General features: G+C 37.2%; 2 protein-coding genes across 4 annotated transcripts; both read left to right on the top strand.

Moving 5' to 3' along the window:
* The first annotated feature begins 1 nt into the window (after position 1).
* Positions 2-5,698, top strand: Ctr9 (RNA polymerase-associated protein Ctr9). Of its 3 annotated transcripts, none has more exons than XM_066294313.1 (17): positions 2-121; positions 287-432; positions 491-589; positions 884-1,123; positions 1,184-1,406; positions 1,464-2,244; positions 2,294-2,512; positions 2,570-2,741; positions 2,793-2,985; positions 3,116-3,252; positions 3,306-3,568; positions 3,619-3,966; positions 4,024-4,151; positions 4,229-4,258; positions 4,610-4,810; positions 4,865-5,414; positions 5,473-5,698. In XM_066294313.1, the coding sequence occupies exons 2-17, from the start codon at positions 385-387 to the stop codon at positions 5,561-5,563; spliced, it is 3,723 nt and encodes a 1,240-aa protein (XP_066150410.1). In that variant the 5' UTR covers positions 2-121; positions 287-384; the 3' UTR covers positions 5,564-5,698. The 3 variants fall into 3 exon arrangements, with proteins under 3 accessions (XP_066150410.1, XP_066150412.1, XP_066150411.1); XM_066294314.1 differs by having other exon boundaries at positions 39-121; positions 296-432; XM_066294315.1 differs by lacking the exon at positions 4,229-4,258.
* Positions 5,699-6,882: 1,184 nt separating this feature from the next.
* LOC136345760 (uncharacterized) lies at positions 6,883-23,128 on the top strand. Its single transcript, XM_066294343.1, has 2 exons — positions 6,883-7,077; positions 21,297-23,128. The coding sequence occupies exons 1-2, from the start codon at positions 7,024-7,026 to the stop codon at positions 22,515-22,517; spliced, it is 1,275 nt and encodes a 424-aa protein (XP_066150440.1). The 5' UTR covers positions 6,883-7,023; the 3' UTR covers positions 22,518-23,128.
* Positions 23,129-24,261: the final 1,133 nt, after the last annotated feature.

The raw sequence follows: 24,261 nt of genomic DNA, 5'->3' as shown, positions 1-24,261 counted from the left end.
CTAAGTTCTGTCAAATTTGCGATAAAGAAGGATCCAGTGCAACAAATGTAGATAGTAGAGCAAGTTATACAATGAATAAACTCTTACTTTATTTTCGTTAGTCGACGTAATAACACATCAGGTAATATAAAGATAAATATTGTGCTTTTTTCATAAATATCATGATGTGGTATGTAAGTGTTCACTCTGCAAAGATCAGAGTAAAAATACAGCATCTCTATGTATAGGCTTCTTTAAATAAAGCAATAATTGAACCCCTATTCATTTTATTAATTGACTTAATTAGTTTTTTCAGTATTTTTGTGTTGCCCATGATGTGCATCTTTAAAAGGCATTGAATCCTAAAAAGTGCCAGGTTAAGTTCTTTGGATAAAATCCTCAAGGATGGCTACCACAGCATCAATTGAAATCCCTCTCCGTGATACGGATGAGGTTTGATATAACATAACTGCTTTCCATTAGGCCAACTAAAGAAAATCTACATTTCTAGGTGATTGAATTGTACTCAGACCAGCTTCCTGAAGGAGATGAGGTGCTTGGAATATTGCGTCAAGAAAACACGCAATTATCCATTTGGGTTAATCTTGCAGTAAGTGCATAATGTTTAGAATATTATATTTAACAAAGAGATATTGATATTTAAAAGACCATGAAGTTTCTAGTTTGAAAGTATTAATGTACATTACAGAATTTGGGAAAAAACCTTTACATAATGGTGACAGTCAAGTTTATAACCTAACCCTGTAAAATTTTTAATTCTAAAATCCTTTGAAATTCAAGTAACTTAATATGGCAGACACTGAGTAAAATTCAGTTCATAAAAAACTATCAAGCTGAATAAACCATATAGATTGTTCTTAATTTATATTGTTGATTTCTTTAGTTGGAATATTACAAGCAAGGCCAGATTAACGATTTTCTTAAAATCTTGGAATCGTCCCGCATAGATGCCAACACAGATTATCGTGACTTTGAAAAAGACCAAATGCGAGCTCTTGACATGCTTGCTGCATATTATGTGCAGCAAGCCAATAAGGAAAAAAATAAAGATAAAAAGCGGGAATTATTCACAAAAGCCACATTTCTGTATACAACAGCAGACAAAATTATCATGTACGATCAAGTGAGTTATTTAAACTTAAACATTTTAACTATGGCTTATTACACATTTCAAAATTTTTAGAACCATTTACTTGGCCGTGCATATTTCTGTCTTTTGGAAGGAGACAAAATGGAACAGGCAGATGCGCAATTCAATTTTGTCCTCAATCAGTCACCCAGTAATATCCCATCATTGCTGGGCAAAGCCTGCATTGCATATAATAAAAAGGACTTCAGAGGGGCCTTGGCTTTCTATAAAAAAGCTCTGAGAACTAACCCAAATTGTCCTGCTGTTGTTAGATTAGGTAGGCAATCAAATTCAAAATCATATTATATTGTTATTTCCTAAAATCATTATTCAGGTATGGGACATTGTTTTATGAAATTAAACAATCAAGATAAGGCAAGATTAGCTTTTGAGCGGGCTTTAGCTTTAGACCCAAAATGTGTGGGAGCTTTAGTTGGGTTGGCAATATTAAAATTAAACAAACAGCAACCAGAATCAATCAGAAATGGTGTACAAATGTTATCAAAAGCATACACCATTGACTCTTCTAATCCAATGGTCCTCAACCACTTGGCAAATCACTTTTTCTTCAAAAAAGACTACAGTAAAGTACAGCATTTAGCACTTCATGCATTTCACAACACTGAAAATGAAGCAATGCGGGCCGAAAGTTGTTACCAACTTGCTAGAGCTTTTCACGTCCAAGGTGACTATGATCAGGCCTTTCAGTACTACTACCAAGCCACTCAATTTGCTCCCGTCGCTTTTGTGTTGCCCCATTTTGGACTGGGCCAAATGTACATTTATAGAGGGGACACAGAAAATGCGGCCCAATGTTTCGAAAAAGTATTAAAAGCACAGCCTGGCAACTATGAGACCATGAAGATTTTAGGGTCTTTGTATGCAAATTCAACATCGCAGTCTAAAAGAGACATTGCTAAAAACCATTTAAAGAAAGTGACTGAACAGTTTCCTGATGATATTGAGGCGTGGATTGAATTGGCACAAATTCTAGAACAATCTGATTTGCAAGGATCTTTGAATGCTTATGGGACTGCCATTAATATTTTGAAAAAAGATGTTCAGGCAGAAATCCCTACTGAGATTTTGAATAATGTGGCTGCTCTGCATTATAGGTATGTAGTAGTTGGCGTTACTGTAGTTGTATAAAGGAGTATTTTCTAGAACTGGCAACTTGGAAGAAGCAAAAAAAACTTTGGAAGAAGCCCTTGAAAGGGCCAAATCCGAGGCTTTACATGACCCTCAGTATTATAACATTATATCTGTCACTATAACATATAATTTGGCTCGATTAAACGAAGCTCTATGCCTTTTTGACAAATCAGAGAAGCTTTATAAGGACATTTTAAAGGAACATCCAAATTATGTTGATTGTTATTTAAGGTGAACCATTTCGGAATATGTTTTTAGTGGTTTATATAAGTTTCTTTTATGTTTCAGGTTAGGCTGTATGGCCAGGGATAAGGGGCACATCTACGAGGCTTCCAATTGGTTTAAAGAAGCCCTAGGAATAAATTCTGAACACCCTGATGCTTGGTCTTTGCTAGGAAACCTGCACTTGGCCAAAGCTGAATGGGGCCCAGGGCAAAAAAAGTACGAGCGAGTTCTTAAGGTAACCGTGGCTATTTTTGTTACCTTCGTCCCTGAATAAAACATTTTTCAGAATCCAGCAACATCTCAGGATTCCTATTCATTGATAGCATTGGGAAATGTATGGCTGCAGACCTTGCACCAACCAACTAAAGATAAGGAACGCGAAAAACGACATCAGGACAGAGCTTTGATGATGTATAAACAAGTTTTGAGGATTGATCCAAAAAATATTTGGGCTGCAAATGGAATTGGAGCAGTACTAGGTGAGTGATTTGAAAAATGATTAAAGAATCATATGTTTTTCCTGTCATCAATGAATTTATCATGAATCATTTGGAAATTTATAAGTATCGATCTGACCTCGACTTTTTTCTATACAAATATTCGTCTTAGCGCACAAAGGAGCTGTAAATGAAGCCAGAGACATTTTCGCTCAAGTCCGGGAAGCCACCGCGGACTTTTGCGACGTGTGGCTCAACATTGCGCATGTTTATGTTGAACAAAAGCAATTTGTCAGTGCCATACAAATGGTAAAATCTTGTCACGGTCACAAACATTGGAACCTTAACATGAAACCTTTCAGTACGAAAATTGCTTGAGAAAGTTCTTTAAATACAATAACGTGGAAGTTCTTCAGTACTTGGCCCGTGCTTACTATAAAGCAGGCAAGCTGAAAGAAGCTAAAATGGTTCTTCTGAAAGCCCGCAGAGTATCTCCGCAGGACACGGTTTTGCTTTACAATATCGCCCTGGTTTTGCAAAGATTGGCCACACATATTTTGAAAGATGAAAAGTCGACTTTACAGACTGTACTTCAAGCCGTGCACGAGTTGGGTTTGTCGCTAAAGTATGGCTTTTCTCAGTGATTGGGAATTTGAATTAATTTGAGTTTATCAGATATTTTACCTATTTGGCCGAGTATGGGGACAAGATGCGTTATGATGTTAATTTGGCCGGTCTAGAAGCTCGGCAGTGCAAAGATTTGTTGTCACAAGCGCAGTATCATGTAGCGAGAGCCAGGAAAATGGACGAGGAAGAAAGAATGCTAAGGAGGAAACAAGATGAGGAGAGAACCGCATTTAAAATGAAACAGATAGAGGAACAGAGACGGAAGGAAGAAGAAAGACGACTGACTAAAGAGCAAATGCTTCAGAAACGTCAAGAGTATAAAGAGAAGACAAAGAATGCTTTGGTTTTCCAAGAATTGCCACCGGAGAAGAAATCCAAAGGGGGTAGAGGCAGAAGGTGCTTGAGCAAACAATTTCATAAGTTTTTTTCAATTATTAATGACGATTTATGCAGGGACGTGTATGTGTCGGATTCCGAAAGTGGGCAAGAAAATGGAGAGGACGGCGGTGAGCAGAGGCTGCCCAAAGAGAAGAAGGAGAAAGGGCGTAAGCGGAAAAGGAGCGGCGATCGCAAGAAACGAGGTAATAAAATCCTTAGAAATAGAACATGGTTTAGGTTCAATATTGTAAGAGCGTTTCTCCTTGAATTTTTCTTTCAGATCGATCTCTACTTCACATTTTTATAAACAGTGAGTAATTGGTTTTAGATGCAAAGCGCCTTGAAACTAAATGAATCAAATACTTAAGTTTTGCTTTTATCACACATTTCATAATGTCTTGTATTAGACACTACCGTCCCAAATGAATTGAATGGCGTTGTTGCGCCTAAATCGATGTCTGTACGCAACGTTATATTTATTTCTGCAATTTTTATCACACAAATTCATACTTAAAGTCATAAAAAAAACTTTCATCATTCCAAAGATTACGTGATAATTTACATGGTGTTCGCTTGATATTAACCGACTCTCTCACCATTACGACAATAAGGCTTATACTTTTTTTTGTATGTTAGAGAAGAGGTTTTTGTTTCAATATAGGTGGCGGCAGAAAGAAAAGGAGAGACAGCGGTGGTGATTCAGATAGCAGTGGAGGAGATGATAGGCCCAGAGGTAGAAAACAGAGGAGGGAGAAGAAGCAAAAACCAAAAAAAACGTCTGACGAAGGTCTCAGCGCCAAACAGAAAAGCAGAATTGTTTCTAAAGCTACAATTTCTACTAGCGAAGACGACAGTGATAATGGTAAGTTAATTATATAATTTCAAATACCTCCGAATTGTAAAATAACCACGTTAGAACGAGATAAAAGGCTTCGCACAAGCAGCGACGAAAGTGATGACGGAAAGAAACAAAAGAAACGCAGAATCTCATCCGGATCCGAATCGAATAGATCAAAGAGCCGCTCTAAATCGAGAAGTCGGTCTAAATCAAGAAGCCGCTCTAAATCGAGGAGTCGTTCTAAATCAAGAAGTCGCTCTAAATCGGGAAGTCGTTCCGAATCGAGGAGTCGTTCCAAATCCAGAAGTCATTCTAAGTCTCGAAGCAAATCTCGTTCTAAAAGTGGTTCCAGATCAAGAAGCCGTTCGCGATCGAAAAGTGGATCGAGATCTCCCAGCGGCTCCAGATCAAGGTCTAGAAGCGGATCCAGATCAAAAAGTCGTTCAAGGTCTAGATCAAGAAGTGGTACTAGGTCTCACAGCCGATCGAGATCTAAGAGCGGGTCAAGGTCCAAAAGTAGGTCGCGGTCTAAGAGTAGGTCACGCTCTAAGAGTAGATCACGCTCTAAGAGTAGATCGCGATCGAAGAGTGGCTCCAGATCCAGGAGTGCTTCAAGAGCAAAGTCTGGGTTAGTTGTCAGTTTCTCTTTTGCAAGAATATTTACAATGTAGCAATTTTGTTGACAGATCCAGATCCAGGTCCCGTTCGAAGACACGAAGGAGTAAATCCAGGTCCAAGTCACGGTCTCCTTCAAAATCTGGCTCTGGCAGCGATTGAAGTTCAAGAGGCCCTAGTTTTGAGTTTGACTAGGTCCGTTTTTAAATTTGGATATCCTTTAAATTTAAAAGAATTATTATTATCGTGTTAAACAATAGTTTAATAGTCATGAATATATTAGTAGGGCAGATAAAATTACTGGTATTAATAAGAGTCAAATATGAGGTTTTAGATTCAATTACTTACCATCCGTTTATGAAATCCTAGATTGTGCTTTCCTAGGAAAACCGAAACGTTGGAGTTGCTATGTTGTGGCACGGTAATCGGGTAAGCCAATTATTGTGATAGTTCAATCCCCGATTAAAATCCAATAGAAAATACTATTAAGCTAAGCTTCGAAGATGTGTTTTAAACCGTGGTGTAATATTTCAAAAAAGAAATGAAGTTTTGCACTGTTTGCATGCACAATATTGATCAATATACCATCGGCAATCTGAATAGAAGCATGCCCAGAAGGTGTCAACGTGCGATTAACAATTGTGGTAGCCTAACCTTGGTAATGTGTCTCTAAAAATTTTTCTCTTTAGTTATGCTGTTAAAAAAGAAATTTTTCCCATGTACATTGTTTTCTCTGGGTGTGGTTAATTCATTTTTTTTTCACGTTTAAATGCTAGCAATTTATTTAAATATTCATTGAATTAGTTTAAACTTATTCCCATACAAAATACTACACAAGTTAATTTTCACCTTGTTCCTTAGTCCATTACGATATGGATATATTATCCATACGCCAAATAAATTCCTGCATTATGCACTTTTACTCCTCCTGAAATAACTAACAACATCTTAAAATGCACTTAAAGATATCTGCAGAGCCTTCCTGTTATAAATTACTCATTTTAATCCTCTTAAGGAGGGGCCAAATGTGCACTAATGGAGACGCATATATTGTAATGCGAACGTCGTTAAGAGGTAGGTAATATATTTGAAATGTTAAGAGACGAGTGGATATAATTATGAATAATTTGAGACTCCTCCCAAAAGAATTTGTTAATAATGGTTTGCAGTGCTGAGCATAAAATACAGTGGATGCGGCTCTATGGATGCAAGCCAAGATTGAAACTTGGTCTTGGGTTTGTGAGGCTCATTACTAGTGGTCATGTAATGTCATAGCCCTCATAACAATAATTATTGTCTTTATCCGAAGACGCTGCTCATTTGCATGAATCCCTCCCAACTTGACCATGGCCATTATCACTGCTGTTGATCGCACAGAGACAACAAAAGGAACGGTGACAATTGAACCATAATATACTAATTAGGCAAAAAGCCATCCGCACCCGCAACAATATTAGCGCGGGCTCCCGGAACCACCGCACTGTGCGTCAGTTCTTCCGCGGGCAGCAGCAGTACCGCATTGGTGCCGTGGTACCAGCACCAGTGTCTCAGTAAACTCGCCGGGTGCGGACGAGTAGGAGCGAGTGCGCGTGCGACGATGTGGTGACAGCCTGCCCCCCGAGATGTGTACCACAGCACTGCTTTTCGTTCTGCTTGTAGCCACCCTTTGTTTTTCTGTAAGTCCAGCAAAAATGCTATATTCATAAAATTATTTAAATGCTGCCCTAAAAATCAAAGATACATAATATTAAGTATATCATAATGATCATAATGATGAAATCAATTGCGTTGCCATCATCCAGGTGATCACAGCATATTAAGATGTTTTCTGGACTGATACAAATTTTGGCTGCCTGGGGCCAATTTCACCTTTAAAATCTTTTAGGAACTACATTGTTATATTCAAATAGGGTGGGGCGCAGAAAATGGACAATTTTCTCCAAAATTTATTAATCCATAAAAAGTAATTATGTTTTTTCTGCTCGAAAGTTTAGTGTAATTTTCACCAGCTCCCAACCCCCACTTTACAGTTTACGGTAAAAGGGAGATATCACGAATTTAAGGAAACCCTAATCCGTCCCTTAGGTAAAGATTTTGCCGCTGAAAGTATTTCTAACTAAACATAACTCGGTAGGTGTCTGTAATTTTTTAATGAGCTCCATAAGATTAACGAGATTTTAAAACTCGATATACCCACAAAGCCGCCGAAGCGAATTTACATCTCCAGGCCATTTTCGGTGATCGGATTAATAATTATTCGATAATTAGCGGAGAAACATGAAAGAAAACCCAGATTATGTTTTACACAGGTCGTACCACAAAATAGATTAAATCGTTTGAAGGTGCCATGATCTGGGTGTTTATTATTGAGGTACAGTGCCAGGTACCGTTCAGCATGGAAACGCCACAACCCATATTATTCAACTCAGCATTAGAGAATCAATAGAATTTATATATTTACAATTTCTGGGCAGTGCATCGAAAAACTTAGTGGACAATAGCTCGAAAAAAAAAAGTATTGGCACTGATAAAAGTTGGTGCGATACGCCGTACCTACACAGGTCGCGTCACGTACCAACTAGGAAGGCTCCTCTAGGAATAACTTCTAGTCGGTGAATTAAGATCTGTGAGATTTATTCTCCAATTTAGAGAATGAAAAAAACTCGAAACGTCCAATCAAATGACAACAAGCAACTTTTTTTTTTGTAAGTCATACTCATTTGGCCAATGTTTCTGAGTCATCCGGTATACGAGCGGACTCCGAACGACCTTGCTACTCGTAGTTACATCGGCGACTAAACAACAAATATAAACCAGATCAAATTAATCTTTTTTCATCTCAGAAAACAACATTTTTATATGGGATTTATTAAACGTATACGTACTTTTTTTTAAATCTTCAAGGTTGCTCAAGCTAATATAGATCGGTCCAACATTCACGGGATTTCTTCGAAATTACTCAGGCTGCTATACCGCCCTTAAACCGACACAATAATTACTGCTGACGCTTCATTTATCAAAACAATATCATGAAAATTGCACATTTAGTAGCAGACACGTCATAGCTGAGCGGCAACGGCCTTGGCAAGGCCATCGTGTCGTCAAAGATTTTTTCTTCTGCATGATTCTCCTGCATGTACAGGAAACCACTTATGTCTTGTTGTGACGCCTGTAAGTTTCCAAATTAGCACGTTTTAATTAGATTGAGTTATATGGCGGAGGTAATGGAATTATAATTTAAGGGTGACCATTAAAAACCTTGGGTGGGAGTTCAGTTACAGAGGCACGTCTGGGATCCCCTTGGACATGGTTCAGGTGGTAGATAGCAAACGACTTAATTGGTGCGTCATCACGTTTTTTCCAATGTTTCCCGTTATTTTTCCATGCTCAATGAAGAACAATTTGTGAGACTTAAAGGAAAAAAAATTGCTAGCGAGATCCGCAATAAGCCTTTATACTTGATCGTGGGTGTGTCGCAAATGCAGCAATAATTGACCTGTTATATGAGTTATTGTGTTTGCTTTTGATTTATGATGTATCTGTGTAGTAATTAAGCTATATTGCGCGCATAAGCGTACGGATCTTTTCAACTCAATAAAAATCAGGAAGTGTGTTAACTACCCCCTTCCTTGAGGCGTCTGGCGGTGAACACAATGAGAATTCGCTGGGACAAACGCATTTATCCACGCCTCAAAAACGTTTCAACGATAGAGAGAAAAAACCTGAGCATTTGCGGCAATTAATTAAACAGTTTTTTGCCTTTCACACGTCGATTTGCGTGTATGAGAAAAATAAGTAAACCCACTCCAAGCTTAAACTCAACTTCTAAGCCGAATAAAAACAAAAGAAAATGCCAGCTTACGCATAAATAACATACATAAATAATGGTACGGAGAGCGGATTTGCAAGTCACCGGAATATGATCTTGGGGGCTGTACCAACATGGGTTTTTGTATGGATTTTAATTTAATAATGCTCTATTGGAGATTTTTCCTATATACCTCAAAACGATTCCATCATTCTCGTCTATCTGAACATGCAATCAAAGTGCAGATTAATTATTTACTTTGTACCAACGCGAAAATCTCATGACATAGAGGAATTTTAACAAGGGTCCCGCTCAATTTGGCGTACATGCATTCTGTATGTAACACGATCCATTCTGGCATTTAATTATTTCCTTCTTAAATCGTTCGGTAATCGCAGTGTTAAACTGTCACTTTTATAGTCGAAGGTCGACGAGGTGAAATACCCACAGATATATTGGACCAACGACGAATTATAAGTTTCCAATAATTCTAAACGACATTTTAATTCGATGGCCATTAGGGGGTTTTAATTTTTAATTGCTTAAAAGCATAAGGGGGATTAGTGGCTTCGCCGAAGACCAACGTTTGTTAATGATAGCTGACGCGATACTTATTATTGCACCTCTGATGGGCTGACACCCTCAGGTTATGTGATAAATTGCGATGAAAGGATCGAAGGATGGGCCGAGGTGTAGTAAACTAGATTTCCCCATATACACATATGTCCAAAATTATTGCATATGAATGTTTGGTAAAATCAAAAGACTTTCCAAGTAATATTTATTTCTAAAGTTAATCAGGACTTACTTCCGACCACATGGAAAAGATATTTCTGTACTATTTACTTTTATTACAACTAAATTTAACAAATAATAGAAAATTGATTTATAAGATTTGAAAATTAAATATTACATTCTGAGTATAACAATTAGGAACAGGGAAAAATATTGGTCCTAATAGTCTGTATTTCCTCCTCGGACATTGATGGACTCTCTAAGACGGTTTGGCACGCTACCAATTAGCTTATCTAGGTAGATCTGTGGAATTTGTTCCCATTCTACGATTGCTGCAATTCTCAATTCTCTTAACGTTAAGGGAGGGTTATTTCTTTTCTTTATCCGTCTTTTTAGGAAGTCCCAAGCATGCTCTATCACATTCATATCCGGAGATGCGGGAGGCCATCGTAATCGAGTTATTCCTTCTTACTTTTTATTAATTCTTGAAACATCACTTTGATTAACGCCTACACTTTCTGCCACTTCATTTTGTGATAGACCCTGTTGTAACAAAGTTACTATTCGACATCTGTTAAAGTACGAAATGACACTTCTTAGCATTTCTATGCGATATTAGCGTGGTCAGAATGGTAGAACACCTCAAATAACACTAATCCGGAGAGCAAGAATTTATAAATTCTGATAAAATATAAATAAACATTTCTTATCTTGCATAATTTTTTGTTAAAGTTGGTGCAAAAGATGTAAGCAATACATACCTACCACATATTTAATTCCAAAAAACCAGAAATAGTCTTTTCATCGATATGCAATCATTTTGGACATATGTGTAACTATAGTTCATTTAAATATTGATGATTTTAGTTATCGCTACAGGTCGCACAAAAAATGGATCAGAGTTAAACGTGCATTGCGATTAATGGTTCAAAATGTTGCTGAATGGTTCAAATCAAAATCACATTAACTATATACAGGGTGAGTTTTAACGGAACCGATACAGAGCAGGCGTGTGCGGAGAATTTACAAATACGACGGTTTGTTGAATACACCTTTTTGGCGGTTAGTAGTTGAGGAGATATTCACAAAAGTGGCATATTTCAGTAACGCATCATCCCAACGAAACCAAATTTGAAATATATTTTATTCTCATCAATATCCTTAACTGGTAGAAGTGTGAAGTCGTCAGATGCTAAATAAGAATTTGATTAAGGACAAAGTAAAGTTTAAAAGAGTAGAGATTTTTTTAAATCTAAATAGAGTAAATCATCTTCTAAGCGAACAGTACCATTTAATAAATTAAATTCTAAAATTCTTATTGCCCTCAAAAATTGATCGAAAAAGTTACCCTTTTCGATAAAATATAATAATAAATAAAATCGCAGTTTTGTGGGACAGAACTAAACCAAATTTAAATAAATTACCCGTGAAATGTAATGTAATGTAACCATGTAATACATTATTTAGGACAACTATCACTTGCAGAACTTTGGCGAATTGGAAATAGCTTACCAGTCAAAAACCGCATCATTTTTGACTGGCAATCTCTTTAAATCTCTTTAGAATTCGTTTGGTTCTATCTCACTAAACTGCGAATTTATCAAAAATAATAAGTTATTCGATAAATTTTGAAGGACAATAAGTTTCGAATTACATTTGCTTTCAAGTCGTATTATCCGTTTGTTAGTTACTTTACAGTTTTACATAGTACAATTAGTACAGTTACCTATTTTTTATCGCAACTCTTTTTGACTTTACCTCACCCCTAATTCAACCCTTATTGAGCATCCATCGATTTCACATTTCTACTAATTAAAGATTTTAATAAAAACAAAATACGTTTCAGATTTTGTTGCGTTGTGATGACACATTACTGAAATGTGCAGTTTTTATAAACTTCGGAGGTCAATATCTTCTCAAACACCAATCGAAGAAAACAAAATTGTCACATATTGAGGTCCCCTACACGCACCTGCTCTGAATTGGTTTCGTTGCGACTCGCCCTGTATATACTACATCTACATTATCCGAAAAAAAACTAAAAATCTGAGATTTTCGTTTTGTTTTTTTAGTGTTATTGATAAGGAAGCTCGATTCACAAGCACATTTTTATTGCCACTTTTTCTCAGCTACACGATGACGATTCCAGATTTGCTATCCGACTATTTTTCAATCGAAATATCCAACGTAGTGCCCATAAGAAAATAGAAAACAGATGATGCTAGCCGAAAGTCGAAACGTGGAACGAAACGTTTTGTTTTTTAGTTATCTTTGGAAGTACTCGGAAAATTCAAATTTTGAAAATGGCATTTAATCAAGCACTGAATTACGAAATTTTTATCCTGTTTAAACTTCGTTGTATCTCTCCCAGTTTCGGAGGTCCTACTTACTCCGGCTAATCTATTAGATTCGGTCAGAATCGCTGATATCAAATACAAAAGAATCATCGCTATCATTTTCGTTGCTGGCTTGGATAACGAAGGGCTCTATTATTGTATCAATAAAATTACCCATTCTTCATATTCGTTCCTTTTATTTTAACACATGTTTCATTACATTTTGCCACGATTAAGGCGTAACTTCCTTGAAGGCTCCTTGAAATTTACGATTGATCAGATATTTTAACATTTTTAATATATTGGACCGCTAAGCAACTTATCAGGTGTCTAGACAGTTTTTGCATGTTTTTTTTTGTGAGGCCTGCGGCGATGATTAATTTCTTCAATATTTAGATGAACTATTGCTGAAAAAGCAATGTCTGCTGTATAAACTAGCATTACTTTATGGTCCACACCAGCTGAGGAAGAAAAAAAATGAATTCCTACATGGAATTGGCAAATAAAAATAACGTGCCCATATTTTATAGATTCAATAATGCGAGGCCCTGTCAAGTGGTACCTACATGCCTCGAATGGTACTGGGGCGTCACGCACACTACAATGTACGTTACGTCTGGTAGAATAAGAAGCGCTGCATGCCGCATTTAGGTACATAAATAACGTCAGGAGTGTCATCACTGCAATTTACCAATAGGGTTTTATGTCTTTTTTGGCCTTATAGCTCGTCTGGAAATTTATTACTCGCCATACGAGTATTATGTGCTCTGCCAACTAATTGTAGTCGCTATAAGTCGTTTCCAATGCAAAATATCGTAAAATTGGATACTTTTTAAATACAAATACTTATGTGATGGCATTTTGAACGCAAATCGGCATCCCTAACCGTTTCCAAATTTAAGCCGGATTTATACACTCAACATTGGCTTTAGATTTGGCTTTGACTTTGGCACTGAAAAGGATACCAATATATTTAATTGCCCCATTTACATCCGCTGTAGAATGTAACGTTGCCGCTGGGCTGCCGTCGAAGACAAAGTAATTCTACGTTTGTGGCGTTGGCGATTACCAGATGTCGTGGAGAAACTTTATAAAAATTGGATAATAATTTGAAAGACAGGAATGAGGTGCTTATGAAAATCTCAAAATTCTTCCGACCCTCAGCCCAAAATTTTGTTGTTAACTATCGAAGAAACATCCTGATGAGGTAATTTGAGGCCGAAATCTAGTACCACAAAATGGTGTGAAATAGAAAAATGGACAGGGGTCACAATAAATTACAGAAAATCTTAATTTCTTGATCTCCACCTGCCAATTGTATTATATGCATTACAGCAACAGGCTGATGAGGTGACTTAAACATGTAGGGCTATGCTAACACTCGAGGCACGACCGTAGCAAGGTGCCGTCCAATGAAATCGGTCGTTGACGGCACGGGGTCGTGTTGTCATTTTTGAAAAATGTCAATTTATGTTTGTGCGTTAAGGGGTGCAGCACAACATCAAATTCGATACAATATAAATTGAGCTTCACACGCGAATTTGTGATTTTCTGTATAAAAAAATTGTTTAACTGTAAAGAATCTCATTTGCCACCACTGGTGTCACATGTCACGTCTTCTCTTTTGTTTTTATTTACAGGCGCGTGTAGTAGAAAAGGATGGTTATACGCAGTTAACTTCAATTATTTTGAGTGATAATAGGAACAGTGGTAGCAAACGAGGGCTTGAAGAGACAAAATTAAAGGTCCTTTAATTTTGAATGTAAGAAATTGTTTTTATAAAATTTAAAGTTTTGAGGTAATTTCTTCAGATTACTTACGATTTTAATCGATGAACGTCTGGAGTGAACTGAAGTAAAAAAATAAGGTTTCGCATACAGTTGGAATAAAATAGGCAACTAAATTATTCGTTGGATCTGACCCAATTAAGAATTTTATGAGGTACTTGATGATTTCTGAGATATTCTGGTAAAAGTATTGCCTAAACATTGACCTGCATCACGGAGTGATAAATATTTCGTGATTACCCTTTTTTAATGACCGGTTTAATTAACAATTCGGCAATTAGACCGTTTTATATAACCGGCATACATGTGGGGCATTTCTCCACTTCTGCTGCTGATTAAGAAGTAACTCATACATATTAGAATAGGTTAATAAAACAAACATCCATTATTAGTGATACCGTTACGATTTGTTCTTGAAACTATTGCGCATTTAATTCGAATTCCTTGATGATGAAAACAAGACTGTGAAGTCGTAATGTCTGTGCACACTTGCAGGAATGGCAACTTTTTCACACAGAAGATGTTCAGGTTAGATTTGACCTTAATTAGACGCGCTTCATTGTGCCAAAAAATTCGTAGGTGTATCGGAAATTACAAGTTTTTGGTGTGTAATTGTTCAGTATGGCCATTAGCCTATTCACTTTCTCGTAAACCACGTTCCTTGTCAAGGATCTTCACGGTTTACTAGGCAATTAACCATTTTCACAGACCAATTTGGAAGAGGTTCTGAAGTGATTTCTCTTGGATTCTTCATTGAGAAGAATGCACGCTAGAAGATGATCTCTCTCCCTCTCTATGATCTAAAAGTGCAATGTGTGACAACAATTATTGCAACTTTGTTTATGCAACTAATGTAGGTATTACTCGCACAAACAGGGTGGTGCCTAAAGTTCCAACAGATTGCACTAGATCTGCCTAAGCTTAATCGGAGACAAGGTGACCGGAGCCTGCAACAGACTACGTAATATCAGAATTGCAAATCAGAATATATAATGTTGCACTTTAGCACCTTGGAATGCTGCAGACATTGTAATAGAGGCATCAGTACCCCACAAGCAAGTTTTATTAGTGGTTGACTACAATTTGCCAGAATTCGTTGCCCTTGTGAAGGCTTGAGACATCGTCGAGAAGTTGTTTACCTGCATTCGGGATGTTGAACACTGTTAAACGGATAAAGCCCTAAATCGAATTCTAGTGTTAGGAAATGTAAACAAGTCATCAAAGGCTGAAAGGACTCTCTTACTATTTGGTCGAACAATGTGGCAGACAATAATATGCAAAAGCAGTGACCCTGTATACCTAATACACCTACTCCTAACTAGGCCGACTGGTTTATTCTTTAAGGTTACTAGATATGAAAGTAATTGTTCATTAATTCCTATTCAGCCCAAAAGCTGCTTTTTATTACTATTACTTCGCTCATATGAGTTTTAATGTCTGGTGAAGGTAGGCGTGAGATAACTGAAAATACATATTCAGGTCAGTCGAAGTCAAGTCCACGATTTCCCAGAATTTCGGAAAATATTCTCACTCTGGTTGGTCCGAAATTACTGGATTTTCTCTTTGGGTTACTCAACATTTACCGAGAGGTTCGGCTCAAGTCAATGGAAGTTACATCAATATTATATTTCTGTTCAGTTACTCTAAGATTTCCCGAAAGTTAGCTCAGATTATTCCGTAATTATCGCTTTTACACCGTAATTCCTTACTGTGCTCGATTGTTTTTTTATATGATGTTTTAAAATTAGTGATTTTTTCTGTTTATCTTACTCAAAGATCGTTGAATTTTTTTTCCCAGATTCCTTAAAAATTATTGAGGTTTTTTTGCTCAAGTTCAAATAAATTTTGTTTTCCGGGAGGGTTCACACTACTGAAATGACAACATGGCTGCGTTTGTTTATTTAAACGTCAACATGGCCGCAGGTTGAGCGAAGTGTATCCTTGACGTAACTGCATCTGTCACCCTGACGGTAACGCCAAAACTTTCATCTTAGACGAGAATTTTCGAAACAAGTGAACGATACCATGTTGCCACTTTTCATTCTGTATTTCATCTAAAATTTCCGAAGGGTTCCCTTAATGTAACAATTCAACGTTTTATTCTCAAAATCCAGAGCATTTTGGTAAAATTTAAGTTTAGGATAATGAATTTGCGGTGTTTCCAAGATCACTACACGGAAGGTGTACTCGGAAAAGGGATTGTGACAAAAACCTCACTGTGACGTCTGATCTTTTAGTTTGACGCAGACAGCGTTAACGAATAGTTTTTCGTTTTTCAAATATTGAGGAGAATGTAAAGTTAATTGCGTCACCAGGTTGGTACCATTCATGTTGCATATATTTATTCAGAAAATTTTCTCGTTTTATCGGGTATTTCATTTACAAGGGGTTAAAATGGCGGATATAAAACCTTTCCGCCTCCAGCTGATCCCTGGTTCATCGCCCGTCCTTGTTATTCAGTAACAAGGCGAAATTCGTGGTTAGCGCATAATAACGCCACTTTCGAAGAATTGCGACCACTAAATCCACCGATATTGGTGGTCATTAACGTCCGATCAAATAGTTTATTGCCGTTTAAGGATCTCGTGCTTCTCGGTCGTAACAATTAAGTACATGTGCACTTTATGCGGATTCCTCAACATCACCACCATTGGCATCACTCGCATTATTATTATACCAAATCGCATTCTTCTTGCACCGTCCTTGGCGAAGATAAAATTTATTTAATAAGGAGTCCAGCGAGGGTTACATCGAGTTTTATTGTTCAATTTTATTGCATTATTTGCAAATTAAAGATGTCGTTAAGCGTAATTGTGGAAGAATACCAGAATGCGAGTGATGGAAATGTTCCTGTTTTTTTTGGGAATGTCATATGAACCAGCATAATTTTGTTCAGTTTTAAAGTGATTGGACGCGTTCAGAGAAGTACAGCACTTCGCGCGTTGCACTTTGCTGAAGGCAGAAAACCGGAATTCAGAATCTTCAATTCTGACAAGACCAAATTTGCAGCTGCTTGTCAAAAGCGGTCAGTGAATTGAAACTCCAAGTGTTGGAGGGACCCACCGTGGTAAACTCCCTGAATGCGTCCCTATTTTAATAATTTTTTTTTCTCGGCATTTCGGCTAGTTTTGCGAGAATTTACGCTAAATCTATCGGTTTTCCTGAGAACTAACTCACCTCAGCACACCTTTATTACACACGTACCTAAAGCTGTTTTTTACTTTATTACAGTCAGTTTATCTTTCGCTTGATATAACACCGGGTGCCCTAGGGCTACACAAACAATGCAGTATCAGTTAGATTAGTCTTAGATAGTTATCTGATTAAAGTAGTTAGGTGTAATTAAATACAAACTCGATTTATGTGTGCTTGTATACAGATGCCTAACAAGCCTATAGGGGATTAGAGGATTGATACATTTCTGTGCACCCAAGCGATTGATTAAGATTCGGTTATAGAGAGCGAGCTGACTGGTTGAAGGAATCCCGAATTAATATTGGAAATTCTACAATCAGGCACATAAAAGTTATCTTCCATCTCTCAAGGGCGCTGTTCAACCATTTAATCTTAGCAGAGCGAAAGTAGACTATTATTATTACCATTGTGGTGAAATTACTAACGGTTGACAAACACCATTACTGTCTGAAATTGCAACTTGGTGTGTATTATTAAAAAAAAAGTCTGTTCTTATTGGCAAAGCAATAAGAAATGCGTGGAATTCGATATTAAATAAATACCTATTTAAGTGTTAAATTTTGTTGAGTCTTATTGGTTACTAACGCAGTGTCGCGTAACAGCCATACAAAAACAGGGTGCAAATATTTGGTATACAGGAGAAAAAATAAATGTGACAACACTGGTGTACTAAAGATGACAACATAATTGGAGGTTCACTATGGAATCAGTTGAACAAAAGCGCGGCGCAACGTTGCCACACCGATTCTATATCCCTAACTCAGACATTGCGAGCAATTCTTGGGCAATTGCTTCTAATAACTAATCGAGCAATTGTTAGAGTTCCAATCCATTGATAACTAACGCCTTTGAGAGCCGTTTCCAAATCTCCGGTAACCTTGGTACCTTGACTTATTATAGTCCCAGTTACGTGAAGAAATGCGGCTGCGGAATTTCTTTGCACAATTTTGCCATTGGGCCGTTCAGTTGTTGCGATACAACGATCCTAAATATTCAAGAAGTGCGGTAGATAAACGAGATGATGCGCAATTTGGAGAGGTACCATCACTTGAAAAAAACAACCCATGCGGGTGACGCCACGAAGACGCCATCGGCGACTGCCTATATCAGATTATGGGAAACCACATTCCGGGGGTTTGTATGTGTATTTATACATTTGAAGGAAATCTGTTGAAATCGAATGAGTGAATTATCTTCTTTACTGTATTTGACTTAATTCTATAAAATTACGATTAACTTATTTAAATTAAACATGAATTAAATCTGAAATGTAAGAAACTCCGCGTCTTGAATGGAAACATCAACGGTGACATACATACATATGTATGTATGTATGTATGTATGTACATAAGTATGTAGTGGAAGGTAGGAACTCTAAGAAATATAAAGTGGAGGAGAGGGCACTGAATGGGTTCATTGTAGGGGAACATGAAGTAGTTACGTACATGAAGTAGTACGACGACAGGTCCTTAAGGATTATCGGGTATACTGTGGATGGAGCCACTGGAGGAGAACAAGGCCCTAGATGGGTTTGTTGTCAGGAAATGGGGCGGTTACTCACGGCGACGGATCTTTCGGGCAGATCAACTGCACCGTGGATAGGACAATTAGTCCCAGACTTATTTCCCCGTTCGTGGTGTAATCACTATTACATTTGAAAATGCTTTGCTTTTCTTCCAACTAGGATGTAGCCGTTAATGAAATTCAAACTGGCCATTTAAGATGCGTTAAAATTTACAAACAATCGTCCAAACACTCCTCTTTATCCTCACGCATATATTCGGTAGCACCTATAACAACATTTTCGACTAATTCAGATTTGAAAACAAGAGATTTGGTGATTTCGAAGAACAGACTCGCATTGACAAGAGTTGCAATTCTTTGTACACCGCTAAAGGTTAATAAAATCAGACTATGTACAATTATTAAATATTATATTCCGCATATATTATAATCGGACTGGTAGACAACAGAGTGGCGATATTGCATTCTCTATTTGCCGGGCGATTGTCTTGTTGCAAATGTGTGAATGCAATTTTTTTTGATAGGAAATCTCGCAAGGACACCGATTTCTGTGGGACACCTTATCTCCTGGTTCTACAGCAATGTTGTATGTATTGACATTTCTTATCTCAACATCACATTGTATCATACAATGAATTGAAGCTTAACTGACTTCTTTTTGCTCCATCTCATGACTAATTTCCATTAAGGCGTTCAATACACTTCTCATTCTTGTGGGAAGTAGCACGGGCGGTAAATTTTTTCAGTAGCAGCGAAAGATTTATTCGGGCACGTAGACAAAAAAAGTCATGCTACACCATTCGTAGTGAACTTGACGTCAAGATAACGGTTCGCCAAAGAAATACAGGGTGTCCCATAAGTGTTTCACTATACTTCAAGAGGTGACGGTCTATTGAAAAAGCGTGTGATTCCCCATAGAAACCATATTCCAATGATGCCTCATTAGAAATATATAGGGTGTTAAAGTTTCATTAAAAAATCAAATTTTTATTGATGTGTATCTTCAAACCGCGTGATTTATGTAAATAAAATTTGGCATGTATTGGCACTCAATAAAGATCCATTTGTTTATGCAAAAAGTTGATTTTAAATTTCATGAGTTGCGTGTGAACGGGCACTTCTCCACACATGTTTACAGAAAAAATTGAAACGTCACTGATTTTTCTCAAATTAAAATTCATTTTTGGAAGTTCCATTTCATTTAGAAGAAAAATGCTCACTTGACTCTTTTTTTATCCCACGCATCGTTGGCAAGTAAAAAACTAAAAACAGTCTACATGAACGATATTCGCTAAATGGTTTTAATAATATTGAATGTGTTCCAAACATTATTTACTTGCAATAGAATTATGGAAATTGTTCAAATTGTTGGCCATTTTGGTCAAGGCACAATTAAACTCGCCTATTCATTAAGGCTCTCACACGTTGAAATATTTCAGGTGTGTTTTGGATTTGAGTGCAAGCGGCCGGCCATCACTATTGCTAGCAACTCCTCTTCACCATTATTTTTTTTACTGATAAAGGTTGCGTCCGATGAAAAAGAGTCAAGTGAGCATTTGTCTTCTAAATGAAATGAAGTCTACAATAGTAATTTTTATTTACAAAACAGCAGTGGCGCGCCACTTTTTTCATTCGAAATGTGCAGAGATGTGCCTGTCCACACGCCACTGGCGAAATTACAAATAATCTTTTTGTATAAACATATATGTCTACATTAACAGTCAAAAGGTGTTAAATTTAATTTACATATCTCATGCAATTGTTAAGATGTCAATTAACATATGGGTTTTTAATAAAAATTGAACATCCTATATCTTCCTAATAACACATTATTGGAATATAGTTTATGTGGGAAACTACATTATTTTTCAACTTACTATCACCTCCTAAAATATAATGAAACACTTATGGGATACTCCGTATATATTCTGATACAAACACCTTTATTTTACCCTGTATTATGGAATGTCATGGAAATATTGGTGCAAATGAGTACACCGTGCTAGCGGATAAAATAATTTATGAAAATACTTAAACATCCGCTGCAATGAAAACAAGCAACATTCTTATAATGCACTTTTAGTTGACTCGCTCTATCTTTTATTCTCTAGCACTCAATACACCTTTGTACCATTGAGTCTGGGATACCTTCCATCTAGAAAATTAGCAGACTTAAAATAAACAGAAGGCGGTCTCACAAAATTCATTCAATAATTCACTAAAAATAAATCCTATTGCATTTTGAATTTTGTATTTGATAAACATTCTATCTCCATAAGACACTGATATAGCTGCTGTCGCACAACATTTGAGAGACTCTGTATATCTTACGAAAATTCAGCACGCACTCCATAATCGCATCATTGGGGCTTAGCGCCATTCGTGCTACTACGTAACGACACACTTGAGTATCTGTATCAGATTCAGTGGGGGCGGTGAGTGTCGATACACGTGCAAGTAAATGGACCGTAGGTGCCATTTTGAGATCTGAACTATGTGTTTTGTTTCAGTTAATGTCCGGGAACCAAATGGCTGCCGAAGGCCTGCCCTTGACCAGGCGGGTTCGCGGTGCCGACGACTACGAAGACATTTTGGCAGGCAATGACTTCCTTTCGGTGTTCCTCGAATCCACACTTCATCGTTTCAGAAAAGAGGCCACAACAACCAGAGATGAGTTTTTCGATGAGGAAACCATCAGCACTGAACCCTACTTCAATAGGGAGACTAGGGAAACTAGCAGCTTTTTCGATAACGACACTCCCACCGAAAGACAGTTTAGTGCTAATTCTAGTGACGGTGTGATCATATCGATGCACGTGTCTTCATCAGTAGGTAGTCAAATAAATAAGTTTAGTGAATCTAGGGCGGTGGATCAGAACTATATTACTTCCGATGAGCAGCCTGCGATAGTGGCGAATTCCGGGAAAAGCGAACTTACAGTCGAGGAACCAGCTCCCATCACCAAAAACACCAATAGTGAGACTACAGTAGAATTAAACAAGCTTCAAGCCAACGTGCAAAGCTTGCCCTCTTCGCAGCATATAAACTTCAACCCTAGAGACTTTCCTGATAGCAAAGATAACTCGCCCCCTCCATTCCATCACAGCCTAATTTATCACGATAACCCCACCCAACCTGGTAGGGCTCGATCCGTTTCATACAGTACTATAATTCAAGACATACAACCGTCACACGAGAGCAAAGCTCTGGACCGGAAAGAGCGCAATTACGAGACAGGAACGATATATCAAAATTCCTTTGACACTAACAAGGGAACCAACCTATTTCCGCTAAAATCCGGTACCACCACAACCACCACCACTACCACTGAAGTTTCTTGGCAGCAAACCTCCCGCAAACCCGAAACCACCAGCCAGAAAAACTGGCCTCAAATACCGAAAGTGTATGGACGTCCTGAGCAGAATTATGAGATTGATGAGGCTGTGAGTGTAGTGACCAATGGACGAACGCATGGAATTCAACAAGGAGAGAGTTCCGAAACTCCAAAGCCGGGCAAGGAGGACAAGGACCAGAAAGTCGGTTATGTGGTGGAGGGTAGGAATTATAGAAAATATAGAGTGGAGGAGAGGACCCCGGATGGGTTTATTGTGGGTGAATATGGCGTGGTTAGTCACGACGATGGGTCCCTGAGGGGGGTTAGATATACCGCGGATGGGACCATTAATCCTAGACTTATTTACGATGCCCTGATGAAGTTTCTGGCTTTGTAAACACGGATGTGCCACAAATTATGTACTGATTACGTTTAGCTCTCATTCGAGGTGATACATTTTCTTTTGTTTGCCTTATTGTATGTACTGTAGACAAGTCCCTTGTGAAATTAGGATTTAAATTATGAAAAAAGGCAAACGTAAGAAAATTAAGAAAAATAACATAGTATATTGGATGGTGGTTATTTGGAGAGATTTTCTTTCTTTTAAGGCCATTTTTTTATGTAAAAGAGAGTTGAAATCATTTGATACTAAGCGGAAAGATATTTAGTACCAGGAATATGATAAAGGAACTGATGAGAATGACTGTTCTACTTGTATATCTCTTTTGGCGTTGAGACAATCCCGCCTAGTTTTGTTTCCGTTAAAAGAGAACAATGGGAAGACATTAATGAAGTCTATGAAATATACGTGTTTACACATTGCTTTTGTACATTATTTAAGCGTTCTATATTATTATGTAATAATAATAAACGATTTGCTCAGACTATACTATAATATAAGGTTGTGAAAATATATCATTTAATAATAACTAAATTCTTGCCCTTATTATTATTATTACGTGTGCATTGCAGTGATTATTTAATTTAATAAAAAGCATAATAATATAATGACTTATAATTTTACAATGGCGCTTCAATAAGATCTTCAAGAACCTTCTTTTAGGCGGCCTTCGATGCTCAAATCAAAATGGAATAATTACAACTGAATTCGATCTAATGAAGTCATAAATACATATTTGATATAACGATACATTGAGAATTAATGTTCTGTTGGCAATAATTATCTCGCCTGAAATTGATTATGGCTGTTTTTATGGCCGCTTAATAATACCAACTGATCAGGATTCGACGTTGTTGAGTATAAAAGGTGAGTCATCATGCTAGTCCTCGCAAGGACATTAATTATCAAATTACTTATCATTTGTTTTTTAAATTCTGATTCGGTCTGTAACGTTTTAAATATTTATTGTGGCAGGTGCAACAGCGGAAGAAGTACAAGAAGGCGGAACTGCAAAAAAGTATTATTTACTTTAGTGGATATTAATTAATACAAAAACTGGATTGAGGATTAAAATGAAGTAAAACTACGTCAACTGGACCGAAACCAAGTTCATTATTCTGAGATCTCACATCTCGTTCATTGTTTTGTGGCTTAATGAAGGAAGGTCTAATTTCTTTTTGTATGCGATAATGTGGCCTTCTGTTACTGAACTTTGCAAGGGCAGTTTTTTTCTTCAAATTCAATGCCATGATATACGCGATGTATCTGATAATAATTAGTTAGTTGTTCTGATTTTCTTAATTTAATGAACTTCCATATTATTTTCCTCTACAAGGTGGTGAAACTTTTACCATATCTCAATTTAAAATACATTTTTATTTAAAACACGCTGTATAATGATATTCTGTGTTCTTGATAAAACATTTTTATTTTGGGCACTTTTCCGATTGTAGCGCTATCTCGGTATAATACAGACAACACGTCTTTTCCAGCAGTTTCGCTCTACCGCTAAACTTAGCTTGGACGCTATTCCACTAGATGTCCATAGTGATTTAAAATCTGTGAATAACTACAAAATGACTTAAACATTTTGTCGAACTTCTCTATGATCAACAATTTAGCTTTTAATTGCTGTTGCCTTGATATGGCTAATATTCAAGTAGAAATTGATCTGATGTAGGAGAAACTGTCACCGAAATCTTTACCTTTTATTTTATTAAGAAGTCATGTATACTTTCCA

This window comes from Euwallacea fornicatus, chromosome 21 (genome assembly GCF_040115645.1).
Source record: "Euwallacea fornicatus isolate EFF26 chromosome 21, ASM4011564v1, whole genome shotgun sequence".
In the NCBI taxonomy this organism is placed as follows: domain Eukaryota; kingdom Metazoa; phylum Arthropoda; class Insecta; order Coleoptera; family Curculionidae; genus Euwallacea; species Euwallacea fornicatus.
Note: the sequence above shows the minus strand (reverse complement) of the source record. Positions and strands in the feature narration are given on the sequence as shown.

Excerpts from the sequence above, each read along its gene's own strand:
- Ctr9 (XM_066294313.1), top strand. The coding sequence starts at position 385 with ATGGCTACCACAGCATCAATTGAAATCCCTCTCCGTGATACGGATGAG. Across the intron at positions 2,245-2,293 it reads GTGGCTGCTCTGCATTATAG|AACTGGCAACTTGGAAGAAG; the intron begins GTATGTAGTAGT and ends AGTATTTTCTAG. Across the intron at positions 2,513-2,569 it reads TATGTTGATTGTTATTTAAG|GTTAGGCTGTATGGCCAGGG; the intron begins GTGAACCATTTC and ends TTTATGTTTCAG.
- LOC136345760 (XM_066294343.1), top strand. The coding sequence starts at position 7,024 with ATGTGTACCACAGCACTGCTTTTCGTTCTGCTTGTAGCCACCCTTTGT. Across the intron at positions 7,078-21,296 it reads TAGCCACCCTTTGTTTTTCT|TTAATGTCCGGGAACCAAAT; the intron begins GTAAGTCCAGCA and ends GTTTTGTTTCAG.